This window comes from Pelodiscus sinensis, chromosome 19, assembly GCF_049634645.1.
Source record: "Pelodiscus sinensis isolate JC-2024 chromosome 19, ASM4963464v1, whole genome shotgun sequence".
NCBI classification, from domain to species: Eukaryota; Metazoa; Chordata; order Testudines; family Trionychidae; genus Pelodiscus; species Pelodiscus sinensis.
This window is the reverse complement of record NC_134729.1, coordinates 31,154,657-31,168,201: the sequence shown is the minus strand read 5'-3', so window position 1 is coordinate 31,168,201 and position 13,545 is coordinate 31,154,657. Positions and strand designations below refer to the sequence as shown.

The 13,545-nt window shown below is 42.1% G+C and overlaps 1 protein-coding gene across 9 annotated transcripts in view; it reads right to left on the bottom strand.

The window, feature by feature from the left end:
* The window catches only part of EPS15L1 (epidermal growth factor receptor pathway substrate 15 like 1), a 118,929-nt gene that overhangs the window by 68,761 nt on the left and 36,623 nt on the right, over window positions 1-13,545 (bottom strand). For 5 of the 9 annotated variants that reach the window (XM_075903356.1, XM_075903360.1, XM_075903361.1 and 2 more), the window contains 6 exons: window positions 13,081-13,143; window positions 11,408-11,493; window positions 10,186-10,273; window positions 8,794-8,955; window positions 1,298-1,495; window positions 327-491 (listed from right to left, as the gene is read on the bottom strand). In XM_075903356.1, coding sequence (XP_075759471.1) covers window positions 327-491; window positions 1,298-1,495; window positions 8,794-8,955; window positions 10,186-10,273; window positions 11,408-11,493; window positions 13,081-13,143 — 762 coding nt within the window. The remainder of the gene's footprint in view (window positions 1-326; window positions 492-1,297; window positions 1,496-8,793; window positions 8,956-10,185; window positions 10,274-11,407; window positions 11,494-13,080; window positions 13,144-13,545) is intronic. The other 4 variants (XM_075903359.1, XM_075903362.1, XM_075903357.1 and 1 more) reach the window with 3 other exon arrangements.

Here is a 13,545-nt window from a genome sequence, read left to right as displayed (position 1 = left end):
TGAAAAACTGGTATAAGCTATACCAACAAAAAGAGTTATTTTACTGGTATAAATTACATCTCCAGTAGGATGGTTTGATGGTTTAGCTATACCAGAAAACTATTTCTAGCATAGTTAGGACCTAAGAATTAATTGTCATGAGAACTATGTTTTAAGCCTATGGCTGGAGAGTGCCGTCTTGCAGAGGTTACAGCCACATAACTAACTAAATACAAATCTTTTTACAATTTGAGTTTAGCTGTAAGTTATAAAACTAATTATTGTAAAATGTGTTTTACACTCTGCATTGAAACATAAATCCATTTGTTACTTTTATTCAGTCTTACCATAACGCCAAAATTGCCTCTTTCTTTCTGTGCAGTTCCTTCACTTATGTCTGCTAAATTCGTCATACTACCACCATGAATTCCGTTCAGAGCTTCATTATTTTGTTCAATACTTTTACTGATTTCCTGGTGACTCTCTTGAAGTTGAGAAAGCTTACTTCTTGCCTAAATAATTAAAAATACTTCAGTATCATGCAGGATCAGACACAAACTTGAATGAGCAAGCAACTAGCTACTCTTTGAGAATGAAAACTAGTGCTCATTGAAAAATCTGAGTATTTCAGTTATAGGAGATTCTTGCCATTCATCGAATCTCTATTCACAGTTCTGCATATTTGCGAGTTTCCTCTCATATCAGCCTGGGAAGGTGGGGAGAGCTGGGAGTCCTGGCAAGTTCCCTGCAGCTTCCAGTTCTGCAGTGAGTTCGGGAGCTGCAGGGAGCTCATCACGCGGGCTGGGAGCCGCTGGGAAGCTTACCACAGCTTCTGGCAGCTGCCGTGAGTTCCCTACACCTGCTGAGAGCCAGTGAATTTGGGAGCCACAGGGAACTAACCATGGCTCCCGGCAGCTTAGCCCCAGTGGTGAGTTCAGGAACCACAGGAAGCTCAACTTGGGGGCCAGGAACCACAGACCCCAGTATTTGTGAATGTCACCATTCGTGGTGGTGTCAGGAACACCTCTACTGTGAATGACAAGGGTTTCCAGTACTCTGGAATTTGGTTATCACAGGATTACAGAGGTATGGAGTAAATCTGCATGAGGCTAAATACATCTGTCAAATTGTCACAATACTTTCCCAACTAATTTTTTATATGAACTTGTAGTCCACTGCTAGTCCACAGTCACAAAAGCCTATACAATCATATTTATTTTACTTCTACAGGATTTGCGTTGTAGATGCAGTTCATCCCTTCCTAAAATACTGTGTTTTAATGGAAGATGAAAGATATGTACAAGGCTACAGAGAATACCTGATTAATTTCTTCTTGTGTTGATTTTAAAGATTTAATTATTGTTTCAAGTTGCACCTTTCCTGCTTGAATACTCTGTTCTAGTTGAGTCTCTTCTTGCTGGAGACGATTCAGCTCTGCTTTTGCTCTATTGAGATCATCTTCCTGTGATTTTAAATCTGATTCCTGAGACAGAATCTCCATTTTCAATGATGAAATCTGAAAAACAAATGGTCATGCAATGCCTAATTCAGAATGCAAATTAAACGTATAGTAACATTATTATGAATTATTTATGATTAATTCATATTTCATTATGTTAAATGTTACATCATCTGATCTATCAACTAGCTAAGGAAAGAAAATCAACTCTCAAACTCATCTGGAGTTAGGATTTTTTTATATAAGAACATAAGAATGGCCATAGTGGGTCAGACCAAAGGTCCATCTCACCCAGTATCCTGTCTTCCGACAGTGGCCAATACCAGATGCCCCAGAGGGAGTGAACAGAACAGGTAATCTTCAAACAATCCCTCTCCTGTCACCCATTCCCAACCTCTGACAGAGTAGTTACAGATAAATTAGTCCCCATCATATTGCATGTAAAGTTGGGATTATTTTTTCCAATGTCCATTAAAAAATACCTCTCTCATAGAGCTGGAAGGGACCTTGAAAGGTCATTGCATCCAGTCCCCTACCCTCACAGCAGGACCAACTACCATCCCTGACAGATTTGCCCCAGATTCCTAAATGGACCCCTCTAGGATTGAACTCACAACCATGGGTTTACCAGACCAATGCTCAAACCACTGAGCTATCCCTCCATTTTGTTGTTCAATCACTTAGTTTTTTGAGATCTTTATGAAGCTCTTCAGTCTGATTTGGTCTTAACTATTTTGAGCAGTTTAGTATCATCTGCAAATTTTGCAACCTCGCTGTTAACCTCTTTCTCCAGGTCATTTATAAATAGATTGAACAAAACTGGTCCCAGTACAGACCCTTGGGGGACACCACTGGTTAGTTACCTCTCTCCATTCTGAAAACATATAATTTATTCCTACCTCTTGTTTCCTGTCTTTTAATGAGTTATCAATCCATGAGAGGACCTTCCCTCTTATTTCATGACAACTTACTTTACTTAAGAGCCTTTGGTGAGGGACCTTGTCAAAGGCTATCTAGAAATCTGAATATACTTTAGCTACTAGATCCCCCTTATCCACACGTTTGCTGACCCCTTGAAAGAGCTCTATTTAAGAGCTACTGATATGCATAAAACCCAGGGAATGCAACTGATAACTATTACATATTAGAAATAAGACACACATTAAGACCTTATTAAAAGCTCCTTTAGTGCAGTGTTTCTCAACCAGTGGTATGAGTACCCTTTGGGGTATTCGAAAGAAGTCTGGGAGGTACATCAACACAACTGAAATTTGGAGAAAACTGAATTTTGGTTTTAATTTTTACAGTGCTTTATTATTTTGTACTTTTTACACCCAAAAATTTCATCGCCCACCTGGCTACGATTAAGTTGTTTAAACAAATGGGTTGCAATGGTAAAAAAAAAAAAAAAAATTGTGTGTCTGAAAACTGTAAGTACTGGGGGTACTTATAATTTTTTAAAGGGGTACTTTATAAAAAAAACAGGACTATGTAGCACTTTAAAGACTAACAAGATGGTTTATTAGGTAATAAGCTTTCGTGGGCCAGACCCACTTCCTCAGATCAAATAGTGGAAGAAAATTGTCACAACCATATATGCCAAAGGATACAATTAAAAAAATGAACACATATGAAAAGGATAAATCAAATTTCAGAACAGAAGGGGGATTGGGGAGGGGAGGTAAATGTCTGTAAGCTAATGATATTAGAGGTGATAACTGGGGAAGCTATCTTTGTAATGGGTACGATAATTAGAGACTTTATTCAAACTTAGGTGTAAAGTGTCGAATTTAAGTATGAATGACAGTTCAGAGGATTCTCTTTCAAGTGTAGTCTTAAAAGGCCTTTGAAGCAGGATGCAGGTAATCAAGTCGTTGAGACAATGTCCTTTCTGGTTGAAATGGCAAGAAACTGTTTTTTCTTTGTGATCCTGTCTAATATCTGTTTTGTGGGCATTGATCCTTTGCCGAAGTGTTTGAGACATTTGTCCAATGTACATAGCAGATGGACACTTTCGGCACATGATAGCATATATTTTATTTCTGGATGCGCAGGAATATGTGTTCTTGATCTTATAATTCACTTGGTTAGGTCCAATAATGGTATCAGCAGAGTGAATATGTGGACAAAGCTGGCAACGGGGTTTGTTGCAAGGGAAGGTGCCAGGGTTTGTGTTAGTGTAGTATGTCCTGTGGTTGTTGGTAAGAATCATCTTGAGGTTAGGTGGTTGTCTATAGAAGACTCTGGGTCTGTCTCCCAGAGCCTCTTGGAGTTTAGTATCCTGTTCCAGTATAGGCTGTAGTTTATTGATAATGTGTTGGACAGGTTTAAGTTGGGGGCTTAACTTAAACCTGTCCAACACATTATCAATTAACATCCCCCTTCTGTTCTGAAATTTGATTTGTCCTTTTCATATGTGTTCATGTTTTTAATTGTATCCTTTGGTATATATGGTTGTGACAATTTTCTTCCACTATTTGATCTGAGGAAGTGGGTCTGGCCCACGAAAGCTCATTACCTAATAAACCATCTTGTTAGTGTTTAAACTGCTACATAGTCCTGTTTTTTGTTTCACCTACACCAGACTAACATGGCTACGTTTCTATCACTATTCTGGTAGGAATATGAATGGGTAAATGGTTACCTGGCAAGCTTCACCCTTACTATTTGATCTGAGGAAGTGGGTCTGGCCCACGAAAGCTCATTACCTAATAAACCATCTTGTTAGTCTTTAAAGTGCTACATAGCCCTGTTTTTTGTTTCAGCTACACCAGACTAACACAGCTACATTTCTATCGCTATTCTTTATAAAAAAATGTTTGAGAAACACTGCTTTAGTGCTTTTCCTGCAGATTCCAAATTTCAGCTAAAGGAGAGAATTACTCCTTTGCCTATAACTTTTTCTTTTAAATACACTGTGTATTAAAGTGGTCAGCTTTCTGCAGCACTAAATTTACAAGTGTTATACCAATTTCCTGTTTCCTATATACCCAAATGATCAGCCATTCTGAGTTTCTTTCTCTAAAAACACAACATATTGACTATATTGAAATCATGTTATAAATGAACAAGCAAACTTAAAATGTTGGTCATTACAATAATGTAACTTACTATATTGAAACAAACAAAAAACAAAACAAAACAAAAAGACTCAGAACCAAACTTCCCGGCTTTGAGCCTGGTTCCTCTAAAATTGCATTTTTACCTCTAACTTGAATAATATCTAGTTGGATAACTTGAAAATGTTGACAGAGTCCACAAGGCAAGAGGAATATTATTGCTTAACTCACTTCTCACTTTTGATTAACTTTTTCCTATTCATTGGGATATTAAGGAAATTCATTTATCTGTATTTTCATCAGTGCATTATAAGCCTGCGGCTTTAAGCAGCAATACAGAACAGAAACACAAATCTTGATGTATGAAACTACTGACTGAATCAAATAAATACTTCCTGAAATTTTAAGATACCAGTAAAACAAAGTTACCTAAATGAACACGAGGTCCAGAACATTATTCAATTAGTTATCTTGGGGTATTTCTTTTCTTTTCCATTTATTTATCCATCACAAATAAAAGAACAAGGAAATCTTCTATCTATATATTTCTGAAATGTTCATCTGTCCATTTGTTCTGTCCATCTGAATCCATTTGTTCAAGAATTCCTCCTAAACGGTAAGAGCTAGAACCATCAAATTTGGTACATAGCTTCCTCTTACCCCCACTTAAACCAAGGTCCAGGGGTAGTTGTGCCAAGAAAACGGGAAGTGCTGGGAATGGGACTGTTTTCCATAACATGGAAAGGGAGGGGACTGAGAAAGGGAGGAACAGAGAGAGGAGGGACTCAATACTGAGAGAGGCCACTGAGGGCAGTTAGTGCAGAGGAGAGCTATATGAAGAGTGACCACTGGAGACAACTGTTACACCAAGAGTAGCCAGAAGGGCTGAGGCTCTGCCATCTTGCCTGCCACCAGACCAAGTAAGTAGCAACTCCTGCCCCAAACCTTTTCTCTACCCCACCCCCAGCCCTTGGCTGTAGTGCCAGAGGGGTGGAGAAGGCCCCTGGTGGCTGAAGGGGCTGAGGGAAGACAGAAAGCCCCTCAAAAATGAGGGCAGATGGGGGGCAAGAGAAAGCCCTGCTGGAGTGACCCCATGCCCTGAACCCCTCACCCCTCAATCATTCTCGCACACACACACCCACATGCCTAGCCTCCTGCCCAGCCTCCCGACGGCCCCAAGATCCTGACTCCTTCACTCTCCACACTACCAGCCCCCTGTCCTAAAGAATCCTAGGTAAGTCTTCTAGTACTATATATTTTAGTACTATATATTTTAGAAATGTGCATGTCTGTCTGGCCGGCCAACTGTAAATCCATCTGATCAAGAACTCCTCCTAAACAATAAGAGCTAGGACCACTACATTTGGTATGCAGCTTCCTTTTATCATAACTTACAGTAAGGTCTGTGTTTGGTTGTGTCAGGACAATTGGACGTACATGGAATTCAATTGTTTCTCATCAAATTGAAAGGAGGGGCTGATTGGAGGCACAGTTATACTGTAGAAGGACTACAAGAGGGCAGCAAGAGGCCAGAGATGGGGATCGAGACAGCTATAACTCTACTGGGACTCTGGGGTGTGTGTATGGAAAAAAGGAACACCTATCTACTGTATGTCAGAGAGTTCATGTGTGTGTGTCTCTGTCCCTCAGGTGGGGGACATGCACTCCTTTCCCTGGCCTTGACAGCTGCAGCAACTATGGACAGATGCTTCTCACCTGACCCTAAGCTGCTGTGGTGAGAGAGGGCCGGGGCAGCCTACATACTGAACCTCTCATCCCCCTTTATACAAAACTATTTGAGTTAAGGACCCAAGCAACACTGGATAAATCTTATAGGAGATCTATAGGCATTAAAACCTTCCACCAGCCCTTAAGAATAATACAAATGAGTAGGCTAAGAATTAAATAAGCTATTAAGATGGAAATAAAGGTCGCAAATCACCAACAAAAACTGATGGGAAAGTGATAGGGAGGAGTGTACTTATGCACCAGTATATCTTTAGGAATTTGTTTTCCTTTGAAAACTGTATCATTAAAAGTTGAGCATGTTCACAAGCTTACCTAAGGACTCTAAAATTTTAGACATTAATGAGAGCTAATATTCTTTTGGATGGGTCTCTTCTTCATCATTATGAAAAAAGAGTATGATGGACTCCTCAAATACTAGATTCAGATTTCTTTTAAAATTGAATGCAAGTTTATCAGCCAGAATAAAAAAAATACAAAAAAGCTTTTTACAAAGACAATCTTTCTAACAGCTCACCAAAAGACTACAAATAATAAAAAAAGTGCACAAAAAGTCAAAAATAAAGTGTTAAGCTAGCAATTTAGGAGAAAGATTGGATGGCTAACTATGAGTAAAGCTAATTGCTAACTGTTAGCCATACAATCTTTCTGATGTTCTGGGCTTCCCATAGGCCAGATTTACTTTTCTGGGATTCCAGAGTTAGTGGATTTTGTAGATCCCCTTAGGTTCTGGGGTGGGGACAAAAATTAGGGGTACAGTGTGCAGGACAGGGTTGCCAATGAGTGGGATAGGGATGGGGTGCAGGATCTGAGAGGGAGGTGGTGTGCAAAAAGGAAGAGGTTGTGAGGTGCAGAAGGCTGGGAGTAGGGTGTCTGGCCAGGGGGGAGGGAGATGGGGGCAGGGAGTGCCTGGAGCTAAAGCTGGGGGCAGAGTGGCTGAGGGGGTTCAGGGAAATGGGGGCAGGATGCCCCTGGGAACAGGGCTGGGGTCAAGGTGGCTGGGAGGGTGCAGGGAAACGGAGAGGCAGGGAGGCTGGGTGCAGTGCAGCAAGGTGGGGGTGGGTGAGTAGGTGACCCTGGGGTTTCTAACCCTGCAGAGTATGGGATCCTGCAGGGGTCCAATCCATGGCACCGTGGGGGCTGAGCCGCTGATTGGCCCCTCCCTGCAGACTGCCATGGACTTCCTGGGAGGCGGCTGCAGTCCATTAGAGGTCCACAGACCACACTTTGAGAACCACTGAAATATACCTTTCTAACATTTCCTCTTGCAGGTGGCCTGCTACATATTAAGCTCAATGTGGCAAAAACGATGTTCTCAACTTGTCTGATAGTCTTTGTCTATATCTTGGGCACTTCCTCTCTCTCGCCTCTTCTCTGGGTTTCTAGCACCTTGTCTCAGCCTCTCAACCTTCAGACTGTCCAAAATGCTTCTGCCAAAATATTCATCCTCACAGACCACTCCTCATTTTCAGTCTCTTGCAGCAAGCTGAGATATGAATCTGCCCTGCTAGCGTGCCATGCTTTTACTGTCTATGGAAGCCCAGAGGCAGGCGAACACTGAGAAAGCGAATGGGGATGGAGTTCCCAGGAGAGAGCACATGAGCCTGGGCCGCACAGAGGAAAGCTGCACAGTAGGCGTGTGGCCAGGGCCCAGAGGCAGGCAGCTGCTGCTCCAAGGGGCACACAGAGATGGAGCTCCCGGAAGAGCGCGCCTGAGCCAGGGGCCTAGCCCAGGTTACCGGCACACACCAGAGCTGCTTGCTCGGGAGGAGATCTGCAGCACATCCCCCAAGCTCTCAGAGCAAAGCCACATGGCAGGCACATGGGCCAGGCAGGCTGGAGGCGGGGCCCAGATGCAGGTGGACACTGGTCCAGGGGACACACGGGGCTGGAGCTGCCACCACTGTCCCTCCCCCGCATTTCACAGAGCAGTCATGTAGTCAGGGCTCCTGGGGATGTAGAATGTCATATGAAGTCACCCAATCATTCCGCAGGAAAAGGACTTTTACATATACATAGAGAGACTGATATTTTCTGTCTTTTTGTCTATTCCCTGCCCAGGCTTACCAACCAGGTGGAGCAGCAAAGGGGGCAGTTGCTTCAGGCTCTTTAAATCGCTGGTAGAACCCCAGGCAGCATTGAAGGGCTGGTGGGAGAGGCTAGCCTCTAGCCCTACCTGTTCTGCCCCAGGCCTCCCATCCTTTCCGGAAGCATGGAACTGGCCCCAGCCCCGCCTTGCCCAGGGACCCAGCAATTCTGTCAGCTGCCCTTCCCCTGTCTAATGGCTCCCAACATTCCATTATCTTCTTAGTCTGTTGCTGCGCATTGAGTGGATATTTTCTTTCTTGAGTGATAAGAGCTAATTTAGAGCCCATAATTTGGAATGAAAAACATAATCCCAACTCTACAGTGTACATTTTGTTGCATTTATGAAAGTTGACTTTCCTCTACCATTTTCTTGCCCAGTCACCCAGTGAGATCCCTTTGTCATTCCCTGCAGTCATCTTTGGGTATAACTATCTTGAGTAATTTTGATCATCTGTAACTCACCATCTGTGTTTCCTCCTGGCATTTCTGTCTCACATCATTTAGCATATCTTTCAGTTTGGCTTTCTGCTGGTCCATTTCATCTAAGCGATCTTGAGCATCTTGTTTCTGAGCTTCCAGCTCTTGCAAGTTACTTGTTTCTCTGTCTAAGTCATTTTGCAGTTCCTGAAAAAAGTTCCATGTTATAGACTATACTTAACTGATGTACTGTAACAAGTGGTTAACCTTAAAAATATTGTATATTATTCATTATATATTTGAAACAGTTTGTGCATCTGTCTGTCTGGGAGTCTGTTTGTTCAAGAACTCTTCCTAAATGGTAAAACGTAGGACAACCAAATTTGCTATGCAGCTTCCTTTTATTAACTCAGGGTTTGGTTGTGCCAAGAAAACAGGATGCACCTGGATATAAAATTGTTTCTCAGAAAAAGCTAAAGAAGGGGTCTGCTAGCATGCATAGTTTTACTGCAGAATAGCGACAAGGGTGGCGGCCATTCCTGTACGACAGTGGTCACCTTTCACAGGTAAGGTCCCTGTTCTAGTGACAGGCATTGTTGCTCCCCCCTTCCCATGCTGGTCCCCATACTCCACAACTGCAGCACAATCCACTCCTCCCAGCCCTTGGCCCTGTGCCGGACACAGGGTAGGAGGGTGCTGGGTGGGCAATGCAGCCCCTGCCACCCTTCTGGCCCTGGCCTAGTTCAGCTCCCACGGCTGTGAGACCCTGGGGAGCTGGCACCAGCCAGGTAACAAGGCACCTGCTGCTGCAGAGCAACCCCCATTGCTATTGGCAGCCCCTACGCAGCCGTGCTCATGCCACCCCGGCTGGCCTCAGGAAGCTGCTGAGCAACCCCTGGGGAGCAGCTGCCAGCTGGGTCAGGCAGCTCAGACGCTGCCCCGCCCTCCGCCCGGGGAGCAGCTGCTGGCTGGGTAGGTCAGCCCTGGCTGGACTCGGGGCATCCCTGAGCCCCCCACTCCTCCCAACCTCCCTGCTCTCACATCTGCAACCAGCCCTGACTCCTGCAACCTGCCTGCCCTGGCTACTCTGACTCTGGCATCCTCAACCCCTGACCCTCCGCATACCTTCCAAACGCCCTGCCCACACGCCTTCCCCCCACCTTCTGCCTGAGCCCCTACAAGGACCCGAATAGTATTAAATCCTCTAGTATTCTAAACTATTTGAATTTTACACTAACCAGCCTCAAAACAAGTTTTCAACAGAGCACAAAAATTAAATCATTGCTACAGGATATTCACTCCATGCCAGAATAAATATACCCAGATGAATTCATAAAAGTAGTAATGTGAAAGAAAATCAAAACCTGTTTAAAACATGGACGGTGCATTCTGTAGAATTTCAAAGAAATGTCATTAGTAATAATCCAGAGTTTTTACCTGAACTTCATTGGTTTTCTGTCTAATTGATTCCTCCTTTTCTCTAATGTCCTGCTCTAATGAATATTTTTCTCTGCAGGGAAAACAACTGAAGTAAGAAAATATTTTATAAAAACCAATTAAATGTTCCTTAGTAAACAATGCACAGATGAAAAAGTAATCCCACATTTATGTCATTCTTTTAACAAGTAATTAAGAAATATGCTCTTGCACTTTGAGAGACAAATCTATCCCACCAACCACACTTTTCATTTCATGCTCTAGAATCATAGAACTGGAAGAGACCTTGAGAGGTCATCGAGACTAGTCTCCTGCCCTCACAGCAAGACTAGACCAGCACCATCTAGATCATCTCTAATAGACGTCTATCCAACCAGCTCTTAAATATCTCCAGTGATGGAGATTCCACAATCCCCCTAGACAATGTATTCCATTGTTTAACCACCCTGACAGTTAGGAAGTTTTTCCTAATGTCCAACCTAAATCTACCTTGCTTCAATTTAAGCCCATTGCTTCTTGTTCTAGATTACAAGTGAACCTTCTAGGAACTGCTCAGTGCAATTAGTGGGAGTAACCATTAACTTCAATGATACACAGATAAGGCTCTTGACTTGTAGCATTCAAAAGACAATGTAGGACGGATAGAAGTAATAATTACCAGTAACAAACAGGAAGTAATATTGAAACTCTTCTACTAATCAGGCATTCAACTGTCCCATTTTAATGAAAAGGAAGATTTTAGTTTATGCAAAATGTGCTCGACTTACCTTGCAGTGACATTTCACAATGAATTACTATGGCTATAAATAAAAAAATATAGTGAACAATTGGGTTCAGCTATATAAAAGGTGATGGGGCCCTATTTTTGATTTAACCACACACACTTAAAAAACCCAAAAATCTATGGAACTGATAAATGCATCACTCCCCAATGAACTAAACTAAGAAAGCGGCAAGGAGTCCTGTGGCACCTTATAGACTAACTGAAGTGTAGGAGCATAAGCTTTCGTGGGCAAAGACCCACTTCGTCAGATGTATGTCACAGGACTCCTCGCCACTTTTGCAGATTCAGACTAACACGGCTACCCCTCTGATACTAAACTAAGAAAGGTTTCGTCTTTTTGGGAAAGCACAGATATTACAAATGCTTATGCAATTTAAGGACATCATAAGTAAGGAAAATCCTCCTTTTCCCAGATTCAGAACAGTCCACTAGATTTACCTCTGCAGCAGTGCAATTTCTTGACTAATATCATCGAGTTCTTTCACACCTGTAAATTCTCCTGATCCAACAGAACTTGAACTATCCTGTAAGAAAACAAAATATTCCACTATCAAGCAAGCCAAATTAGAAACAGAAACACATTCTCAGCAAAGACTGAAGACACAGAATCCACCCCTCACTTTGCTCTTCCCTAGCACCTTCCCTCAGAGAGCACAAAGTATTTTGTACAGCAAATGAGCAAGTTTCACAATGCTTTGTGGTGTAAGAGTGTAAAATTTATCCATTTTAACAGATGAGTTGCCTGAAGCACAGAGAAGTTAAGGGACCTGCCCAAGGTCAAGCCTTGAGCAAAAACTCTGGGATGAAATCATGGCCACACTGAAGTCAATAGGAGTTCTGGTATTGATTTCAACGTGGCCACGAGTCCTCGGTCAGTTTACTGTTCTTAGTACACAACATTCTGATTCCTGCATTCATCCATTTCCTTCAAAGCTGTAATTTAGTATAGTGACAGAAATTCATCATCAAACACAGAATATACTGGAAGTTAAAAGGGACTGATTCAAAGGTTCTCTCTCACTTCTTACGCAGGAAAATGCTCATTAAAGTCACTGAGGAAAGACCTCAAGATTAAAAACAGCATGTCTATTTCTCTGAAAAAGGGACAGTATTTGAGAGAGAAACTTCACTACACCGCATCCCCCTGCTGACAAAAAAATTACTCCATAACCCCAAGAGGAGGAAGGGAAGCCTGAGATCATCCAAGCTCTGCTGCTCCAGGTAGGAGGGAACCAAAGCTTGAGCTCCACTGCCCCAGAGTAGGATGCAAGGGACACAGCACAAGTTCAAGGCCGTTACCCCTAGCCAGGGGGTCTGCAACCTGAGCCCTTGCATCCAGTGCTGAAATCTAAATATTTCAGCTTCAACCCTGGGCAACAGGGCTTGGGCTTTGGCTTCAGCCCTGGGCCCCATCAAGTCCAAGCCACCCTTGGTGACCCCATTAAAACGGGATCACGATCCAATTTGAGAATCCCCGATTTACAAGTATTTAACTATATTTTATACAATACATTGCAAAAGATTTCTTACTATGTTAATTACTGTGATGAGAAAAATGGGCTCCCCCATACACTTGCACTATTCATTGTGAATCACCAGAAACAGAAGATACCTTCCAACTTGCTTGCCAAAATAGTTAAAGATGCGAGCTGCCATGTTAGTCTCTTACACACAAACAAGCCACTAATCAACATGAACAAAAAGCTAGTATACTGCACGCACAGATAGGTACCTATTTTTATGCTACCTTTAACTAAAAACATAGCAAATCACAAACATGAAACAATGAATTAAAGAACGGTTAAGGTTTTTGCACCAGGATATACTTATTGGCAATTTAATATAAGTTACAAGCATAGTAAATTATTATGCCAATATTGAGCTTCCTATCAAAATAAATGCTTGAAAAAATAATGGCTTTCAGATTGCTGAAGGAGCTCATACTGCTGGGCAAACAGCAAGAAGTGATAGGCTCACATTGTAACAACACTGTTAGATATTAGAGGGCACTAGTGCTGAAGAAATGGGGAAAGATGCAAACATCAAGAACTCAAAGTTACAATTGACTACACAAACAAATTTGAATTCTTTGGGATTTTCCAATTACTCACACGACGCATTTCTGTTAGCGCGGAGATCTCAGTTCCTACAGGGGTCAAGTAACCTGACAGACTCTACAGAAAAAGGATATAGAAGAAATAGAAGAGCTTCAGAGAATAGTAACGAAAATAGTCACAAGCCTGGAAAGATTTCCATTTGAGTATAGAATGAAAAGATTAAGCCTAGTGTGTTTACATATAAAATTATAAGAAGTGACATGACACTGTATGCATCAGATGAGGGCAAACTGAGTATTAAGGAGGACATAGATGAAGGATGAGATACATTTGAAACAGATAAAAGGAAATTCTCCCCGTATAATCCCAGAAACACAAAATGCTTCAACCACCTGTAGAATTCACTGCTATAAACTATTGAGGTAAAAAGCACAGACAGATTTAGAAAAGAATCAGACATTTTTGTGACTAACTAGAGTATTAATAATTCAGCTAATTTTACTAATATTAAAAAGGTAA